The sequence below is a fragment of the Myxocyprinus asiaticus genome, chromosome 32, assembly GCF_019703515.2.
Source record: "Myxocyprinus asiaticus isolate MX2 ecotype Aquarium Trade chromosome 32, UBuf_Myxa_2, whole genome shotgun sequence".
Classification (NCBI taxonomy): Eukaryota; Metazoa; Chordata; class Actinopteri; order Cypriniformes; family Catostomidae; genus Myxocyprinus; species Myxocyprinus asiaticus.
Window position 1 is genome coordinate 21,506,274 of NC_059375.1, and position 15,219 is coordinate 21,521,492.

Below are 15,219 nucleotides of genomic sequence, written 5' to 3' on the forward strand. Positions count from 1 at the left end.
TTTGACCCAAATTACTTGACTCCACACAAAACTAATGTAAAAATTAAAGCCGTTTTTGCATTGAGCCAAAGATCTTTTATCGCTTTAAATTCCTGTAGGTCAGCTGTTCACTTCATTGCGCCTTTACTCAACGCTTGAGTGCTCAAATGACCTGAGTTTACTGAGCCTCGAGGAGCTCAGCTCACTTATCAAGCGAATCTGGTTTATTTTCTCAATATATTTTGATATAGATTAAGACGGTTTGATGAAGATACTAAAAATGATTTATGTTTTGAGCCATTGAAGGGAAGCTTCTGTCCTCCACTTGTTTATTTGACTGGTGGCAGACTGAGAACAGTGCGCGTCTTTGTGGACCAGCAGAACAGAAGTTAACCTGCCACATGGGACTCCAACAAGCATATTTCACATTTGGAAAGTACTTTTTGCTCATGTTCCAGTCTCGGTACTCTTAAGTTTGAGTTTTACCCCTCAAAGAAAAGTTTTTATAGTATATATATAAAACTAAGCGACTGAGTGATTCCTTAGTCCTCTCTTAACTTCCAACTTCATTTTACGGATATTAATGCTTCACGCCGCCGCAGAAGCGTGAGAGAATTCAGTCATTCTTGGTAATAAGGTATGGAAAATTAAACATTGTGTGTTGCTCTTTTGGTATTATCTGTTGAACGTTTATTTCAGACGAGTTCTTTAAAAATCTCTGTTACTGTAAGTACGAAGCTTTGGGAAAGTGGCTTCAAATCCACTCATTCTGTGTTTTCAGTGTTGGGAAGTAACGGACTACATGTAACGGGATTACATATTTAAAATACAAAATAAGTAACTATTCCACTACAGTTACAATTTAAATAATTGGTAATTAGAATACAGTTACATTCAAAAAGTATTTAGATTACTGAAGAGATTACTTTGCATTTTATTGTCATTTGTTTCATTTAATATTTAGTCCTTTCAGATGGAAAACATTTATACATATAAATGATGTGATCCAAAGTGCATTTGAACAGCGGTGAAACACTTTCTTATGATGTGTTACATTCATACGAGCAGACAGAGAAGTAAGTTTGAAGTAAGTTTGGAGCAGAAGAAATAGAAATAAAACTTGTGTAAATTGTCAGCTTTATGCTAAGCTAAAATGCTATTTTTAGCCATTTTACATGCACGTTACCAGGCACGATCATATTATTTTATCAAGAAAATTTACGTTGGATCATAATTTCTTTTTTCTGGTAAGACCTTTGATATTAGGGCAAAAATCGTATTCTTGATAATTTTTTTATTGTTTTCCTGTAAAAATATCTAAAAATCCATAAAACAAGATCAATTTGATTGATCTTGTTTTAGAAACAACACTGCACAAGATATTTAGGTTTTTCAGAGAATGTATTTTTAACATGTGTATTTTGTCTTACTGTACTGGCAGAGTTTTTGTAGTCAAAACAAGTGAAAAAATCTGCCAGTGCTGAAGAAGTAATCCAAAGTATTTAGAATACGTTACTGACCTTGAGTAATCTAACAGAATACATTACAAATTACATTTTACAGCATGTATTCTGTAATCTGTAGTGGAATACATTTCAAAAGTAACCCTCCCAACCCTGTGTGTTTTAAAGGGATATTCCGGCTTCAATACAAGTTGTTTCAGTCGACAGCATTTGTGGCATAATGTTGAATACCAGAAAAAAGTAATTTCGACTCCAAGCCAAAACTCGAGGTTAAAGTGAGGCACTTACAATGGAAGTGAATGGGGCCAGTATTTGGAGTGTTTAAAGGCAGAAATGTGAAGCTTTTAATTTTATAAAAGCACTTACATCCTTCTGTTAAAACTTATGTTATTTGAGCTTTAAAGTTGTTTAAATCATAATTTCTACAGTCATTATTTTTACAGGATTTGTTGACATTACATTGTCATGGCAACAAAGTTGTAAAACTGGCTATAACTTTACACAGAAAAGGTTAGTAAGTGATTTTATCACACTAAAATCATGCTAACATGCATATTGTTTATGTCTTGTGGCTATACTTTTGAAACTGAACATTTTAATGTTTGCTATGCCCTATTCGCTTCCATTGTAAGTGCCTCACTGGAACCCAGAATTTAGTACGGACAAGCCAAATACATTTTTGTGGTAATCAACATTTTCACAAATGCTGTCGATTGACCGCAACTTGTATTGAACCCAGAATATTACTTTAATCTAAAAGAAAAAATCTAACAACAGAACTATTTCCTTCTTTCCGGGTGTAAATACAAGTAAAAAAAATAAAAGCACAAATCTGGGTTACACTAAGGCACTTATAATGGAAGTGAATGGGGTCAATCTGTAAACGTTAAAATACTATTTTAAAATTATAGCCACAAAACATAAACAATATGCATGTTAACATGATTTTAGTGTGATAGATTCGCTTATTAACCTTTTCTGTGTACATCCTTCATGAGGATGTAGTCAAACCCTAAAATGACTGTAAACAATTACGATTTAAACAAATTTACAGCTCAAATAATACATAAGTTTTAACAGAAGGATTAATGTAAGTGCTTTTATAAAATTATAAACTTCACGGTTCTGCCTTTAGACCCTCCAAAAGTTGGTCCCATTCACTTCCATTGTAAGTACCTTACTGTAACCTTGAAAAGGAAGGACGAGTCAAACATTTTTTTATACATTTTTTTAGTTATCAATATTATGCCACAAATGCTGTCGATTGAGCTTAACTTTAATATTCTTGTAATTGTTTTTTGAAGAAATTGTTTATTACAGAAACGTTTTATTCCTTGTTAAAATCCAGATACGATTATCAGACCCCAGATTAGGCATTTGGATAAAAGTAACCTAGTTTTCCTATTTTCCAAAATAGCATTAGGGTTTGCTCCTCAAGTGCTTGTTTTTGGCATTTAGTTTTGAGGCAGTAAGGAGTTGCATTCAACCATAAATTATTGGAACGTTCTAAATTCAGCCAGTTTAAATATACCAACAGAGCTCAACTCACTAAATCCCACTCATATCACACAGCATTGGCACAATAAACTGGTATGGTTTGAAGTAGGTAAACTAAGGTTTTTCTTAGAGTAATCTTGAAAGTCTTAAAGTAAATAAAGTTGTTACCTGATTTGGGTATGTTATTCTCCTCACTTTACACAGACGGACCAAAATGATTAGCCTTCCCACACTGCCAGTTGTAATATTGCTTGCCCTGAGGATCCATACAGTGCAGCCGGGCAAATGCCCAAAGTTCTGCATCTGTGACAACATCCAGCTCACAGTTGCGTGTGTCAACAAGAATCTTACTGAGGTGCCAACTACCATTGATGAGGTAATTTGTGCAATACCCTGATCACTTTGTCTTCATCTTTGCTGCAACTTTTGCCTGTTTTTATAGATAATACTCTATTTGCACTGCTTATATGGTCAGCTCTGTATATCTTCAAGATAACAGTGAAACTGGACCTGAGAGGAAATGACCTGCAGGAGCTACCTACAAGGGCATTCTCACACACCCCTTACCTCACCCACCTGTCCCTACAGAACAGCAACATCCGAAAAGTGCGGGAAGGAGCCTTCCGCAAACTTGGCCGTCTGGTCTTACTCAACCTGGCCAACAACAACATTGAGATTCTCTACCAGGTGAGAAGCAAGGCACAGTGGGTTGGTCTGTATAGATGTAACCTGAAAAATTGTTCTTGTTCACCTTTATGCTTTCATTCAAAGAAATTATGATGCATCTCATAATTCTCTTTCCTTACACTTAATCCAGGAGTCATTTGATGGCCTTTCGTCCCTGAAGCAGCTACTTATTGACCGAAATAGGGTGGAGGAGATCCAGCCTGGAGCTTTTTCACAGCTTGGCTTTCTCAACCTACTCTCCCTCACACACAACCAGTTGGTATACATACCTAACTTGGCATTCCAGGGTTTGCAGAACATCAAATGGTTACGTCTCAGTCACAATTCCATCAATTATCTGGCAACAGAGGCTTTTGCTAGCCTCTTTACTCTTATCCGCTTGAGCCTGGACAATAATGAACTGCAGTTTTTTCCCACTGAGACAATGACACGGTACGCTTGAATTAACATTCAGTATTTCATTCTGTTAAAGGTGAAGTGTGTAATTTTTGTGCCACTAGCATAACAGACGGATTTGCAAAAATAGTCTTCAAACATTCCAGAAAATTCCCCCTGTCTTCTATTGGCCATACAAATAGATAGTCCCATCCCAAAGACACAACATTAGTTGAGCCAATGTTACTGTGTTGGGCTGGACAGGCAGCTCAAACAAGCAGGAATGTCTTGGTAGTGCCACAGAGTTACACCTTTAGGTGAAATCAACCTACAAATGACTTACTAACAGTTGCTAACACTTATGCCTTTAGAAATTTAAAGACTTTCAAGTCAGGTGCTTGTTTGAAGACCAAGCTTTCTTTTTTGCTCTCTTTCTTTCCCTTTCCTCAGACTTCCAGAAGTAACTCGCTTAGAATTAAGCTATAACCCCATGACCTATCTTGGAGAGGATTCTGTATCCATGCCCAAGCTCACTCATCTCTTTCTGGATCACAACTCCCTGCAGGATTTTTCAAATGCAGCTATCCTGCTCTCACCTTGTCTTGCCCATCTGGACCTTAGCCATAACCAGCTGCGTGTCCTGCAGCCAATGGCCCCTGGCTCTCCCAAGTTATCTCGCCTCAATCTGGCAGGCAACCCCATCTACTGCAGTTGCTACATGCGGCCTCTGCGCGAGTGGGCGATATGGGAGCACACCCGCCTGGGCGGCACGTGTGGAGGTCCGCCACATCTGTCTGGTGAGAATTTAGAGGCAGTACAGCCCATTGATTTGCGCTGTCAGAGCCAGGAGGCCATGTTGAAGGCTGAGCTGGAGGAGCTGAGCAGACTACCCACATTGCTCACAACCCCACCCCCAGATAAATTCAAATGCCCAGCCAACTGTGAATGTAAGGTAAGTGAAAACTTAATGGGGTTGATGCAAAATGTCTTTTGCAGTGACTGAAATGTTAACCTTAGATTATGTACATTTTGCAGGCTGAGAACCACCACTCAACTTGTGAAAACAAAGGCCACTCCAAGATCCCTCGTGGTTTTTCATCAGATACACGCTTGCTGGACTTGCGAGGCAACCATTTCCACTACATCCCTGCAAATAGTTTCCCTGGTGTTGCAGAAGTGCTTTCTCTTCATTTGCAGCGTTGCAAGATCCATGAGGTAGAGAACGGGGCTTTCAATGGTATGAAGAGTCTGGTCTACCTCTACCTCTCAGAAAATGATCTCACCTCATTGAGTCCTGAGGCGTTTAAGGGGTTGCCCAAACTCACTTATCTCCACCTGGAGAAGAATCGATTCACCCAGTTCCCTAAAGGAGCATTCAAGCTGTTGACTGGTTTGCTGGCTCTACACATGGAGAACAATGCTATCACGAATCTGGAAGCAGGGCTTCTGACAGGTGCCGAGAAACTTAGAGGCCTCTATCTCACTTCAAATGCCATCACAACCATTTCCCCCAGGGCCTTTGATCCTGCACCTTATTTGGATACTCTACATCTAGGCAGCAACAAACTAAAGGAGGTGCCAAGTGAGGCCCTTTCTAAAGCCAACAGCCTGGCAGAGCTTAATCTCTCCCGTAATCCTGTTCGCTGGATTGGAGCAGGGTTTTTTCAGCCAGTTGCTACCACACTTAAACATCTTTACCTTGATCATATGGGCTTACAAAAGGTGAGAACCTAAACAAAAGCCTCTAATGCTACAATACAATGCAGTGCATACTGGTGGTGGTGGAGGAGATTCCTCTATACTATGTAAAGTGCTTTGAGTGCCTAGAAAAGTGCTATATAAATGTAAGGAATTATTATAATTATTATTATTTCAAAAATTCCAAACCAAGTTTAAATCCCTCCTCCATCTCTTTCCTTTTCAAGATGTCTAAGGATTCCCTAGCTGGACTGGGGTCTGGTCTGCGGAGTCTGTTTCTTGAAGGGAACCAGCTCGAGGAGCTGCCTGACTTCAAACCACTCACAGGCCTTGAGGTTATAAACTTGGCAGAAAATCCACTGTTCTGTGATTGCCCATTGTTGCCACTTCGCAAGTGAGTCAATAAACCTTCTTGAATGTACATCAATCAAGTGGCTAAGTTTGTTTCCTGTGTAATCTTCCTGTGCCAGTACAGTTTTTTTTTTTTATTATGGTGCAGAGGCTATGGATACTAAAATATACTATATATGACTCTTCATATGCATGCATGTTCTTCCTGCCACTAGGTGGATTGAGAAGGTGAATCTGAAGGTCAGAGCCACCTGTGGCCACCCACCAGAACTCAGAGGTCAAAGGGTCAAAAACATCCATGTCTTTAAGAGCTGCCCAGGGGAAAATCCTCCTACTCAGTACCCTAAAATCTCCAAACCAACCAGCACCACAAAGACCGAATCTGCTTTAATCAGTCCTCTAAAAGTCATTAAAATAGTTAAAGCCAAAGACAAACCACACAAACCTCACACAGTGCAGAAAACTTCCACCAAGAAAAGTAAGTCTGTGTGAACCTAATGTTACTGCATTTATTGCATTGCTGTTACTGATTTAGGTAAATGCAACCCTAACACTTATATTTTAAACAGCTTTCATCTATTTGCAGTTGATGAACTTTGTGTTATAGGTTGTTTTGTTTTCAATTTAAAAAAAAAAAAAAAAAAATACATGTCATTGCAAAAACAAATAAAAATATGAATGTAAAACATTTTAATGCAGGATTGCAAGATTTCAGTAATGTGGAAAAAATGAATACTATTTAAAAAATGAAGAAATAAACATAATATACCATTCCAAGGCAATATATATGTTCCCTTCTTTAGTGTTACTTAAAGAAACTAATAACCAATGGTTAATAAACTAACTACCAGTGTTTAATAGTAAAAAAAATTCACAATAGACAATCAGCTTTACACTTTTGCCTAGTATTTGTTTTTTATATTACTAGTGAGTAGTGATGAAGAACTTTTATCAATATAGGCGATGGTTTAAATGGAGATGTCCTCCTGTTTGAAGTTTGTAAAGGCCTCCAGGTTGTTGCTTCCTTTGCTTTGTACGCTGGGTATTATTGGGCTTTCCATGTCCTCCACCTTCACTTTTACTGCAATAACTGTGTTAAAGAGACAGGGAAACCAAGTATGAACTGCACTGAGCTAAAATACATTTTTAAAAATGTTGTATTTACAAATACAAACATTTAAATAAAAGAATTTTCCAAGAAGAGACAACTTATTTTGATTAATACATACTTTCTTCCACTGGTTCAGTCTTGATTTGTACTGTGGTGGGTGTGACGGGGGGGATTAGTGCCTCTTTTGATTGATTTGTCTCTGAATTCTCAGTCGGCTGAGGGAGCTGGGTTTTAGATGTGTTTTTAATGCTTGTGTTTTTCTTTATAAATCTTCGCCCTGGAGTAAATAAACAAACAAACAAACAGAATCATAAGAGAAAGATTGTCTTGGGAAGAAATGAGAACACAATACAAAACTATTCAAGTTAAATGTTATAGATGGAATCACATTTGTACTTTAATCATTTATTGTTTAAAATAGAGTGCTTTGAATGTAAAGAATAATTGAAAGAAATAACCAATAATAAAGAATGAAACTTACTCCTTTTCCCCATGTAGGGTTTTGGCTTTTTGTTTAGGTTGGTGCGTTCCTGACCCTGAGGTGGTTCTATACAGACAGCAAAATACAACATGAAATGACCAGTGCATAAAATGAATAGCATGAAGTTTACAATGAGATAATAATCTGAAATTGTCTCTCCACAGTCATTTCCAAAACTTTAATAGAAGCTTTCTTATTATTTTCCTCTACCTGGGCCAATGGGTGGTTGCAGCTGGTAGCCAGTTATTTCACACCAGCCCACTGGGTAAATTTCAGGGGACTGACAGTCCACCCACTGATCAAACTCCGGCTCCCAGCCATCAAAGTGCAGAAGTAGAAGCCGGCCTACACAACGCCTAACAGTGGCCACACACACCAGCCTTGGCTCCATAAGGTCCACTGCCTCTATTTTCATACCTGCGGTAAAGCCATGGCCCACAGCATCCTAGGGAAAACGGATGACAATGTTAAGCCACACTAAATGGTACACACTTGCCAAACACATTAAGACACATTATGGAGAAATTAAAATGTTACTGTGTTGAAAAGTCTCCGTGGAGCAGCCACAGCCCCCATTTCCTCTAAATACTTTGGCCATGTGAATGACTCTTGAACATAACCTGGTCAGAAGGGAGGCAATCACTGCTTGAAACAGCCAAAAAAAAAGCTTTAGCTGAAATATCTATAAGAATCACAATAGCGAATCAGCTGAGCACATTACCAGGAGGTAAAGTTAGAATTATGTTGTTGTTCTGGCAATATCCTACAGGTAAGATGGCATGTGAACTGGCATGGTAGCAAAACCAGTCAGAACCATCACCAATCTCAACACCATCAATGCCAACCATGATGTATCCATCTAGTAGCACCTGAACAAAAAGATCCCGGGTGAGTGCACTTGCTATGGAAATGTGCATTCCAATATTCATTATAAACCATAAATAGTGGCAACGTCATACTTTACGGACTGATGCAACACAGATGTTTCCAAGATTCAGAGGATCAATTGCTTCAAGTTTCATGCCTTCCTCAAAAAATGTATCTCCCATGTAAACAGTCCTTAACTGTTTGCACACAAAAATGAATTATGCAAATTAAAATGATTAAATTACAGAAGACTTACAAACTATTACACTCAAAATCACAAAAGATAAATTTTTCATGTTTATATTTTCAAATTTGATTTGACTACATTTTTATAATTGAAATAAGCACTAACCTTCTTGAACTGATTTGGCACACTGTCTTGAAGAACCTTGCGAAATGCTGGATGGCTACTCATGTTGACATTCTTATCTGTGTCAGAAATATCATACATGATAATATCTACAGATAACTACATCACAAATGACTTTGATCCAAAAATAGTGGTGGATCAAAATCAATAAAAGTTCCTTTTCTGATTTCTTACAGCTTGTCTTTATATTTTTAGACTCTGCATATTTTGTATATCTGTCTGCTTCTAGGCTTGATGTCATGCAAATATGCAACAGTCTCATCTCACCTGTTTCTTTGATGGTGTGGCCCACTCTTTCAGACCAGCCTACAGGGTGTACTAGAGAACTCCACATGTGGCACCAGAAATCAGAGAGCACTTCGCCCGAGGCTCCCAGCCCTCCATCCTCATACAGCAGCCTGAGTCGACCCCCTATTATGGTATCCACCACGGCATAGCGGGTGCGGCTCACCTGCGAGCGATCAACCACCTCTAACCGAACACCTTGCCTAAATGGACACCTCATACTGTCTGCCATCTGCAACAGTGACAGACAGGAGGAAAAAAGATAGTTATGCAGATATGAAAAGAAAACAGATGGCACCAATGAAATATTGATTTAGCATTGTTGTCACCTTGACATGAAAGTCAACAGGAAGAGTGTGTGCTCCGACCAGTCTCTCCATCAGGTAAGATTTCCAGTCTTTAATCTTCTGGTGAACCTCTGTAGAAAAATAGAGTGCTCAACAGCATTAAAGGAATAGTTCACACATTGGTTCTTGCGTCATGATGTTTGGTCAAGAGATGCAGAACCACCAACGAGTTTGATGTTTTCACCAGGGCGGCATGGTGGCCCAGTGGTTAACACTGTTGCCTCAAGAAGGTCCTGGGTTTGAGCCCCGGATGACCATGGGATTTCTGTGTGGAGTTTGCATGTTCTCCCCGTGTTGGTGTGGGTTTCCTCCAGGTGCTCCGGTTTCCCCCACAGTCCATAAACATGCAGGTGAATTGGAAACTCAAAACTGGCCATAGATGTGAGTGAGTGTGTGAATGTGTTTGTGTGTCTATATGTGTGTTAGCCCTGTGATGGACTGGCCACCTGTTGAGGTTGTTTCAATGCCTTCGGCCCGAGGTAGCTGGGATAGGCTCCAGCAACCCCCATGACTATAGGACAAGCGATTATAGAAAATGGATGGATGGACGTGTCACCATATCTGGGCCCTGTATTCATAAATTTTGATTTTATAGTGAATACTGGCTTAAATTTAGATTAGTATATCTACAGATGACTTGGAATATGATGCATGAGTCACATGAGCTAATTTAATTACACTTTTGGTTGCTTTTTTTACATTTTAAAATGAGGCGCTATCCATTGCCATTGTGTGGAAATAAGCAATCGCGACTTTCTTTAAAATATATCCTTTCGCGTTCTGCAGAAGAGAGTCATATAGGTTTGGAATGGCATAAAGGTGAGTAAATGATGACAGAATTTTTATTTTTGGGTGAACTATCCCTTTAAAGTCATTTCCACCCAGTCCCAATAAAGGAATATTCCAGGTTCAATACAAGGTATCGACAGCATTTGTGGCATAATGTTGGTTACTACAAAAATAATTTTGACTCGACCCCATTACTTTAAAAAAAAAAAAAAAAAAAAAGCAGAATTCGAGGTTACAGTGAGGCACTTACAATGGAAGTGAATGAGACCCATTTTTGGAGGGTTCAAAGGCAGAAAGGTGAAGCACATAATTTTATAAAAGCACTTACATTAATTCTTCTTTAAAACTCATGAATTATTTTGAGCTGTAAAGTTCTTTAAATCATTGTTTTTACGGTTGTTTTAGGGTTTACGCTTTACGTTGTCATGGTAACGAAGTTGTAAAATTGGATATAATTTTACACAGAAAAGGTAAGCAAATTTTTACTCTAAAATTATGGTAACAAGCATATTGTTTACATCTTGTGGCTTGAGTTTTACTTTTGAAATAGTGAGTATTTTAAGGTTTATGATTGTCCCCATTCACTTTCATTGTAAATGTCTCAAAATCTGTAACCCAGATTTTTGCTGCTTCTTTTTCTTTTTTTTTTTTTTAAAGAGGGTCAAGTTGAAATTAGTTTTTGTGGTAGTCAACATTATGCCACAAATGCTTTCGGTTGAGCTTAACTTGTAGCTTAACGAAAAGGTGGGACTTTAATTCCTAGAGCCGCCATATGATTTCTCCTATTTATTTTCTACAAGCGGTCCGTCTCCTTCCCCTTATACCATCAGTGATATCTACCCAATATTTTGCAGTATACAAATTAGTGTCTATGGAGCCAGCAGTCACCTTGAGGGGGGACCAGGAGCTTGCTATTCACTGCACACCACCCTATAGGATGAACATCAGCTGTGCCTAAGTTACACCAAAGGTCACAGCTATCATCATCCTCAAAACCCTCATAGCGCAGAAGAGCCTTATAGCCTGAGAGAAAGAGACAACAAATATGCTGTTTGAATCAAAAAGAATATTTCAAAAACAGAATGAAAGGCCTTGCTCCACATACATATGAAAAAAACATTGAGTTACTATACCTGCCAGCCTTACTACAGTGGCAATCCAGTACACCTTGCTAGGCAAGGCTGTGTGAGTGTTCAGAACCTCCACTTTTAACCCCACGTAGATGTCCTCCCATTGAGCGCAGAGTGGTGCCTGTCAAATCGACAGTAAGAGGTCAGTGCAACAGGTCTACAATGATGGGAATGGTAAATTGTTGCAAACACAACTATCTTGCACTGGTACATTTCTAAAGGGAAAAGCACTGGGGATAGAAGTCACTCACATGTCTGAAGCAGGATAGCGGAGCAGCAAGGTAGCCACTTTTCTCAAGGTAACTACCCCAGTCAAATCCAGCCACAGTAGCTTGGAAGAAGACAGGATAACTTAAGCATTCAAACAGCTTAAATAAATCACTATAATCCTGTGAAAGTAGATTTGTTGAGCTCTCTGTAGTGAAGACAGTAAGATGTGACATCCCATGTGCGTGTGGAGTGTTTTCTCACCATCCTGTCCAAATGCTCTGCTCTCCTGTTGTGGCTCAATACCCTTTGACTGAGAAGCCTCAGTCAGTGATTTTAAAGAGGCTTTGTTTGTTGACTTCTTTATAGGTGGCTTTCCCTGTATAAAAAGACATACAAAATATAATTATAGGTTCTGAAAGGGCTAGTTCACCCATGAACTTGCATAACATCTCCTTTTGTGTTCCACGGAAGAAAGTCATATGGGTTTGGAACAACATTAGGGTGAGTAAATGATTACAGAATTATCATTTTTGGGTGAAACAACAGATAACTACGGTTGAAAAAAATATGTTCAAACACTTGGTGTATGCGTGTATGTGCTTATGTATCTTATTTCTGAGACTTAATTTAGAGAAAAAGATGCCATCTCATGGCAGTCACACATACTACACAGAAAATCCCCTTTTCCCACCTGCAGCCGTGCAAGAATTGAGGATTTCTTTGAGTTGGAGGAGAATGACCGAGAGCAGGATGCACTGCAAAAGCGCTTGGTTTTGGAGTAGAAAGTGTCCTTGGTGCCAGTGGTTCCACACATTTCACACACTACTGCAGCCACAGGAAATTGAGTGGAGTTTAGGTAACATGATAAAGAGGTAATATACAACTTTTATTGTGGGTTATTTGTGAAGTGTGCTGCATGTAATTATCCATGCTCATTAATACAAGAACTCCTGAATTCACCTATGCCATTATTGTCTGCCCAGAGAGAATAAGCTCCAGCACTATTAACACTGTTATTGTCCGAATAGAGCTGATGATCATCTGCTTCATCAAGTACCCCGTCTTCTCCCTCTCTCTGCACCCATGTGTCCGGGTTGACATTCCTAGAGTTAACTTCCTGTTCATCCTTTAGGAAGAGTAATGTTATTTATACATCAAACAAGCAAAGCAATGCTTCAAAGGGATAGTTCACACAAAAATATAAATGATCTCATAATTTACTCACCCTCGTGCCATCCCAGATGTGTATGACTTTCTTTCTTCTGCTGAACACAAAGAAAGATTTTTAGAAGAACACTTCAGCAAATGAATAGTGACCAGACCTTTGAAGCTCCAAAAAGCAGATAAAGGCAGTGTAAAAGTAATCAATTCAACTCCAGTGATTTAATCCAGTGAATGTCTTCTGAAGCGATCCAGTTGGTTTTGGGTGAGAACAGACCAAAATGTAACTCCTTTTCACTTTAAATCTTGACATAAGTTCAAGCTTGTTTACACTTCGTAGCACCATCTAGCGCTCTGCGCATGCATCAAGCACTAGGAAGTGTAATCGAGTTTAAAATTATTATAGTGCCGAAAGACTGCAATGGCAAGGCTTACATTTTTGACTGTTCTAACCCAAAACCGATTGTATCGCTTCTGAAGAGATGGATTAAACCACTGTAGTTGTACGGATTACCTTTATGCTGCATTTATGTGCTTTTTGGAGCTTAAAAGTTTTGGACACCATTCACTTGCATTGTATGGACCTACAGAGCTGAAATAATAATAATAAAAAATCTTTGTTTGTGTTCTGCAGAAGAAAGAAAGTCATACACATCTGGGATTTCTTAAAGGAATGGTCCGGGTTCAATACAAGTTAAGCTCAATCGACAGCATTTGTGGCATACTGTTGATTACCACAAAAATTAATTTCACTCTGTTCCTCCTTTTCTTAAAAAAAAAAAAAACAAAAGCAAAAATCGAGCTAAAAGTGAGGCACTTACAATGGAAGATGAGCTCAACTTGTATTGAACCAGGAATATTCCTTTAAGAGTGAGTAAATGATAATTTTCATTTTTAGGTGAACTATTCCTTTAAATGCAAGGTCCAAACTTTTATGGATGAAATGATGATAACTTCCCCAATTTATATGCATTATAATTTAAGTTATACATTCAACTTATTCACAAATACATACTATACAACCTAGTGACTCCTCTGCGGGGTTTTTTAAAGACTATGAAAAGGCATCAGATACTCACCGATTCAAACTCTTTAGGTTCAGTGGTCACACTGTGTCTCTTTCCCTTTGGGATACATATGGAACAGGAGGCACCGCCACAATTATTGCACGGCGGGCGGAGGAAAATCGTCGGGACAGCACCCTCCTTCAGTCTCAGCCCTTTGAATCCCATGGCCTTTGCAGTAGCAAGAGATTTAGGCTCAAAGCAGTCCCTACTAAAATGTTCAGAGCATAAATGGGAGAAAGTCCTGGCAGCCCAATTCCTGCGGGTCCTTTGAACCTGCTTCTGCCATTTGTGGAACTCCTCTGGGTCCTTGGGAAATCTGAACATGGACACATTCTGCCCGCTCAACTTTCCACAACCATAGGCAACACATCGGTTAGGCATTTGTGCTCCTATTCAGTGAAAGTGTAGGGTCATATAAAGTTTGGTCAGGTCTTGTCGTCCGCAGCTGGGTTCAAAAGTTGACTGAAAATATACGTTTAAGAGGCATTAAAATACTGAAATATTTCCAGCAGATAATATTTACCACCTTGCTGCCTTACTGTTACTGGCAGTCTGGGACTCATTCATTTGCTGCAAGCATATAAGCAACGATTTGAAGAACATCTCTTGCACCAGTATCAGTGTTAAATTATGACATACAGCGATGAGGAATCAGGGCAACAGTTTGAACGTGAAGAATTAAGAAAACTATACATCAAAACAACTAAACATTTCTCACCTGCTTCACCTTTCAGAAAACTCAGTTGACAGTGGTTTGCTTATCGTGAACAGCGCATTACCGCCATCAACCGGACTGGAGAGCAATAAATAATACTCCAAAATGGCTTCATTAATCTGTCAGAACGTATACACTCACGATTGTTTGTAATATAAGCTGTAGTCAATACAAAATCTAACATAAACAAATAATTAAAATACATAAATATTTTATGGATAAATAATCATCTTAGTTCCAGGTGCAAGAAAGTGGTTCCATGGTGTAATGGTTAGCACTCTGGACTCTGAATCCAGCGATCCGAGTTCAAATCTCGGTGGAACCTGAGGTTTTTTTTCTTTATCGAATGGTACTTGTCACAAGATGTGTTGTTTTATTGAAGCTTTACAGAAAACTGTGCTGTAGTAGCCCCATCGAGGCTGTGGCATGGAAAAGCACGCAAGGATGTTTAGGTCATTTAAATAAATGTATTTAATTTCAATGGTTCTGGCCAACCCTACTCAATACAAAAATATACTTGAGGGTCATTCTACAAAATTGGTCCGTTCCTTTTTAAAAAGGGTGACATATATATATATATATATATATATATATATATATATATATATATATATATATATATATATATATATAGTG

General features: G+C 38.7%; 2 protein-coding genes and 1 non-coding gene across 4 annotated transcripts; 2 read left to right on the forward strand and 1 right to left on the reverse strand.

Moving 5' to 3' along the window:
• Positions 1 to 322: 322 nt before the first annotated feature.
• LOC127423379 (chondroadherin-like protein) lies at positions 323 to 6,823 on the forward strand. The gene is made up of 8 exons (XM_051667631.1): positions 323 to 616; positions 3,144 to 3,315; positions 3,432 to 3,626; positions 3,757 to 4,058; positions 4,452 to 4,953; positions 5,037 to 5,723; positions 5,927 to 6,093; positions 6,266 to 6,823. Exons 2-8 carry the CDS (start codon positions 3,154 to 3,156, stop codon positions 6,540 to 6,542), a joined length of 2,292 nt encoding a protein of 763 aa, XP_051523591.1. The 5' UTR covers positions 323 to 616; positions 3,144 to 3,153; the 3' UTR covers positions 6,543 to 6,823.
• On the reverse strand, positions 6,562 to 14,622 carry LOC127423378 (lethal(3)malignant brain tumor-like protein 2). 2 transcript variants are annotated; one of them, XM_051667629.1, is made up of 18 exons: positions 14,587 to 14,622; positions 13,881 to 14,330; positions 12,601 to 12,766; positions 12,332 to 12,462; positions 11,902 to 12,016; positions 11,682 to 11,761; positions 11,434 to 11,551; positions 11,189 to 11,323; positions 9,494 to 9,582; positions 9,147 to 9,396; positions 8,862 to 8,938; positions 8,602 to 8,706; positions 8,364 to 8,511; positions 8,180 to 8,262; positions 7,853 to 8,087; positions 7,643 to 7,708; positions 7,280 to 7,438; positions 6,562 to 7,140 (listed from the first exon to the last, which is right to left on the reverse strand). In XM_051667629.1, the coding sequence occupies exons 2-18, from the start codon at positions 14,247 to 14,249 to the stop codon at positions 7,019 to 7,021; spliced, it is 2,448 nt and encodes an 815-aa protein (XP_051523589.1). In that variant the 5' UTR covers positions 14,250 to 14,330; positions 14,587 to 14,622; the 3' UTR covers positions 6,562 to 7,018. The 2 variants fall into 2 exon arrangements, with proteins under 2 accessions (XP_051523589.1, XP_051523588.1); XM_051667628.1 differs by having other exon boundaries at positions 12,332 to 12,465.
• Positions 14,623 to 14,836: 214 nt separating this feature from the next.
• Positions 14,837 to 14,908, forward strand: trnaq-cug (transfer RNA glutamine (anticodon CUG)). Its single transcript has one exon. It is a non-coding gene; the product is annotated as a tRNA-Gln (tRNA).
• Positions 14,909 to 15,219: the final 311 nt, after the last annotated feature.

What these genes read in the sequence shown, in the direction of transcription:
- LOC127423379 (XM_051667631.1), top strand. Translation starts at nt 3,154, where the DNA reads ATGATTAGCCTTCCCACACTGCCAGTTGTAATATTGCTTGCCCTGAGG. An exon ending in TGCCAACTACCATTGATGAG is followed by an intron (nt 3,316 to 3,431) that starts GTAATTTGTGCA and finishes TATATCTTCAAG; the next exon opens with ATAACAGTGAAACTGGACCT. An exon ending in CCATTGTTGCCACTTCGCAA is followed by an intron (nt 6,094 to 6,265) that starts GTGAGTCAATAA and finishes TCCTGCCACTAG; the next exon opens with GTGGATTGAGAAGGTGAATC.
- LOC127423378 (XM_051667628.1), bottom strand. Translation starts at nt 14,249, where the DNA reads ATGCCTAACCGATGTGTTGCCTATGGTTGTGGAAAGTTGAGCGGGCAG. An exon ending in GCTCCTGGTCCCCCCTCAAG is followed by an intron (nt 9,583 to 11,188) that starts GTGACTGCTGGC and finishes ATTTTTCTACAG; the next exon opens with AGGTTCACCAGAAGATTAAA. An exon ending in GACTGAACCAGTGGAAGAAA is followed by an intron (nt 7,141 to 7,279) that starts GTATGTATTAAT and finishes TCTTTAACACAG; the next exon opens with TTATTGCAGTAAAAGTGAAG.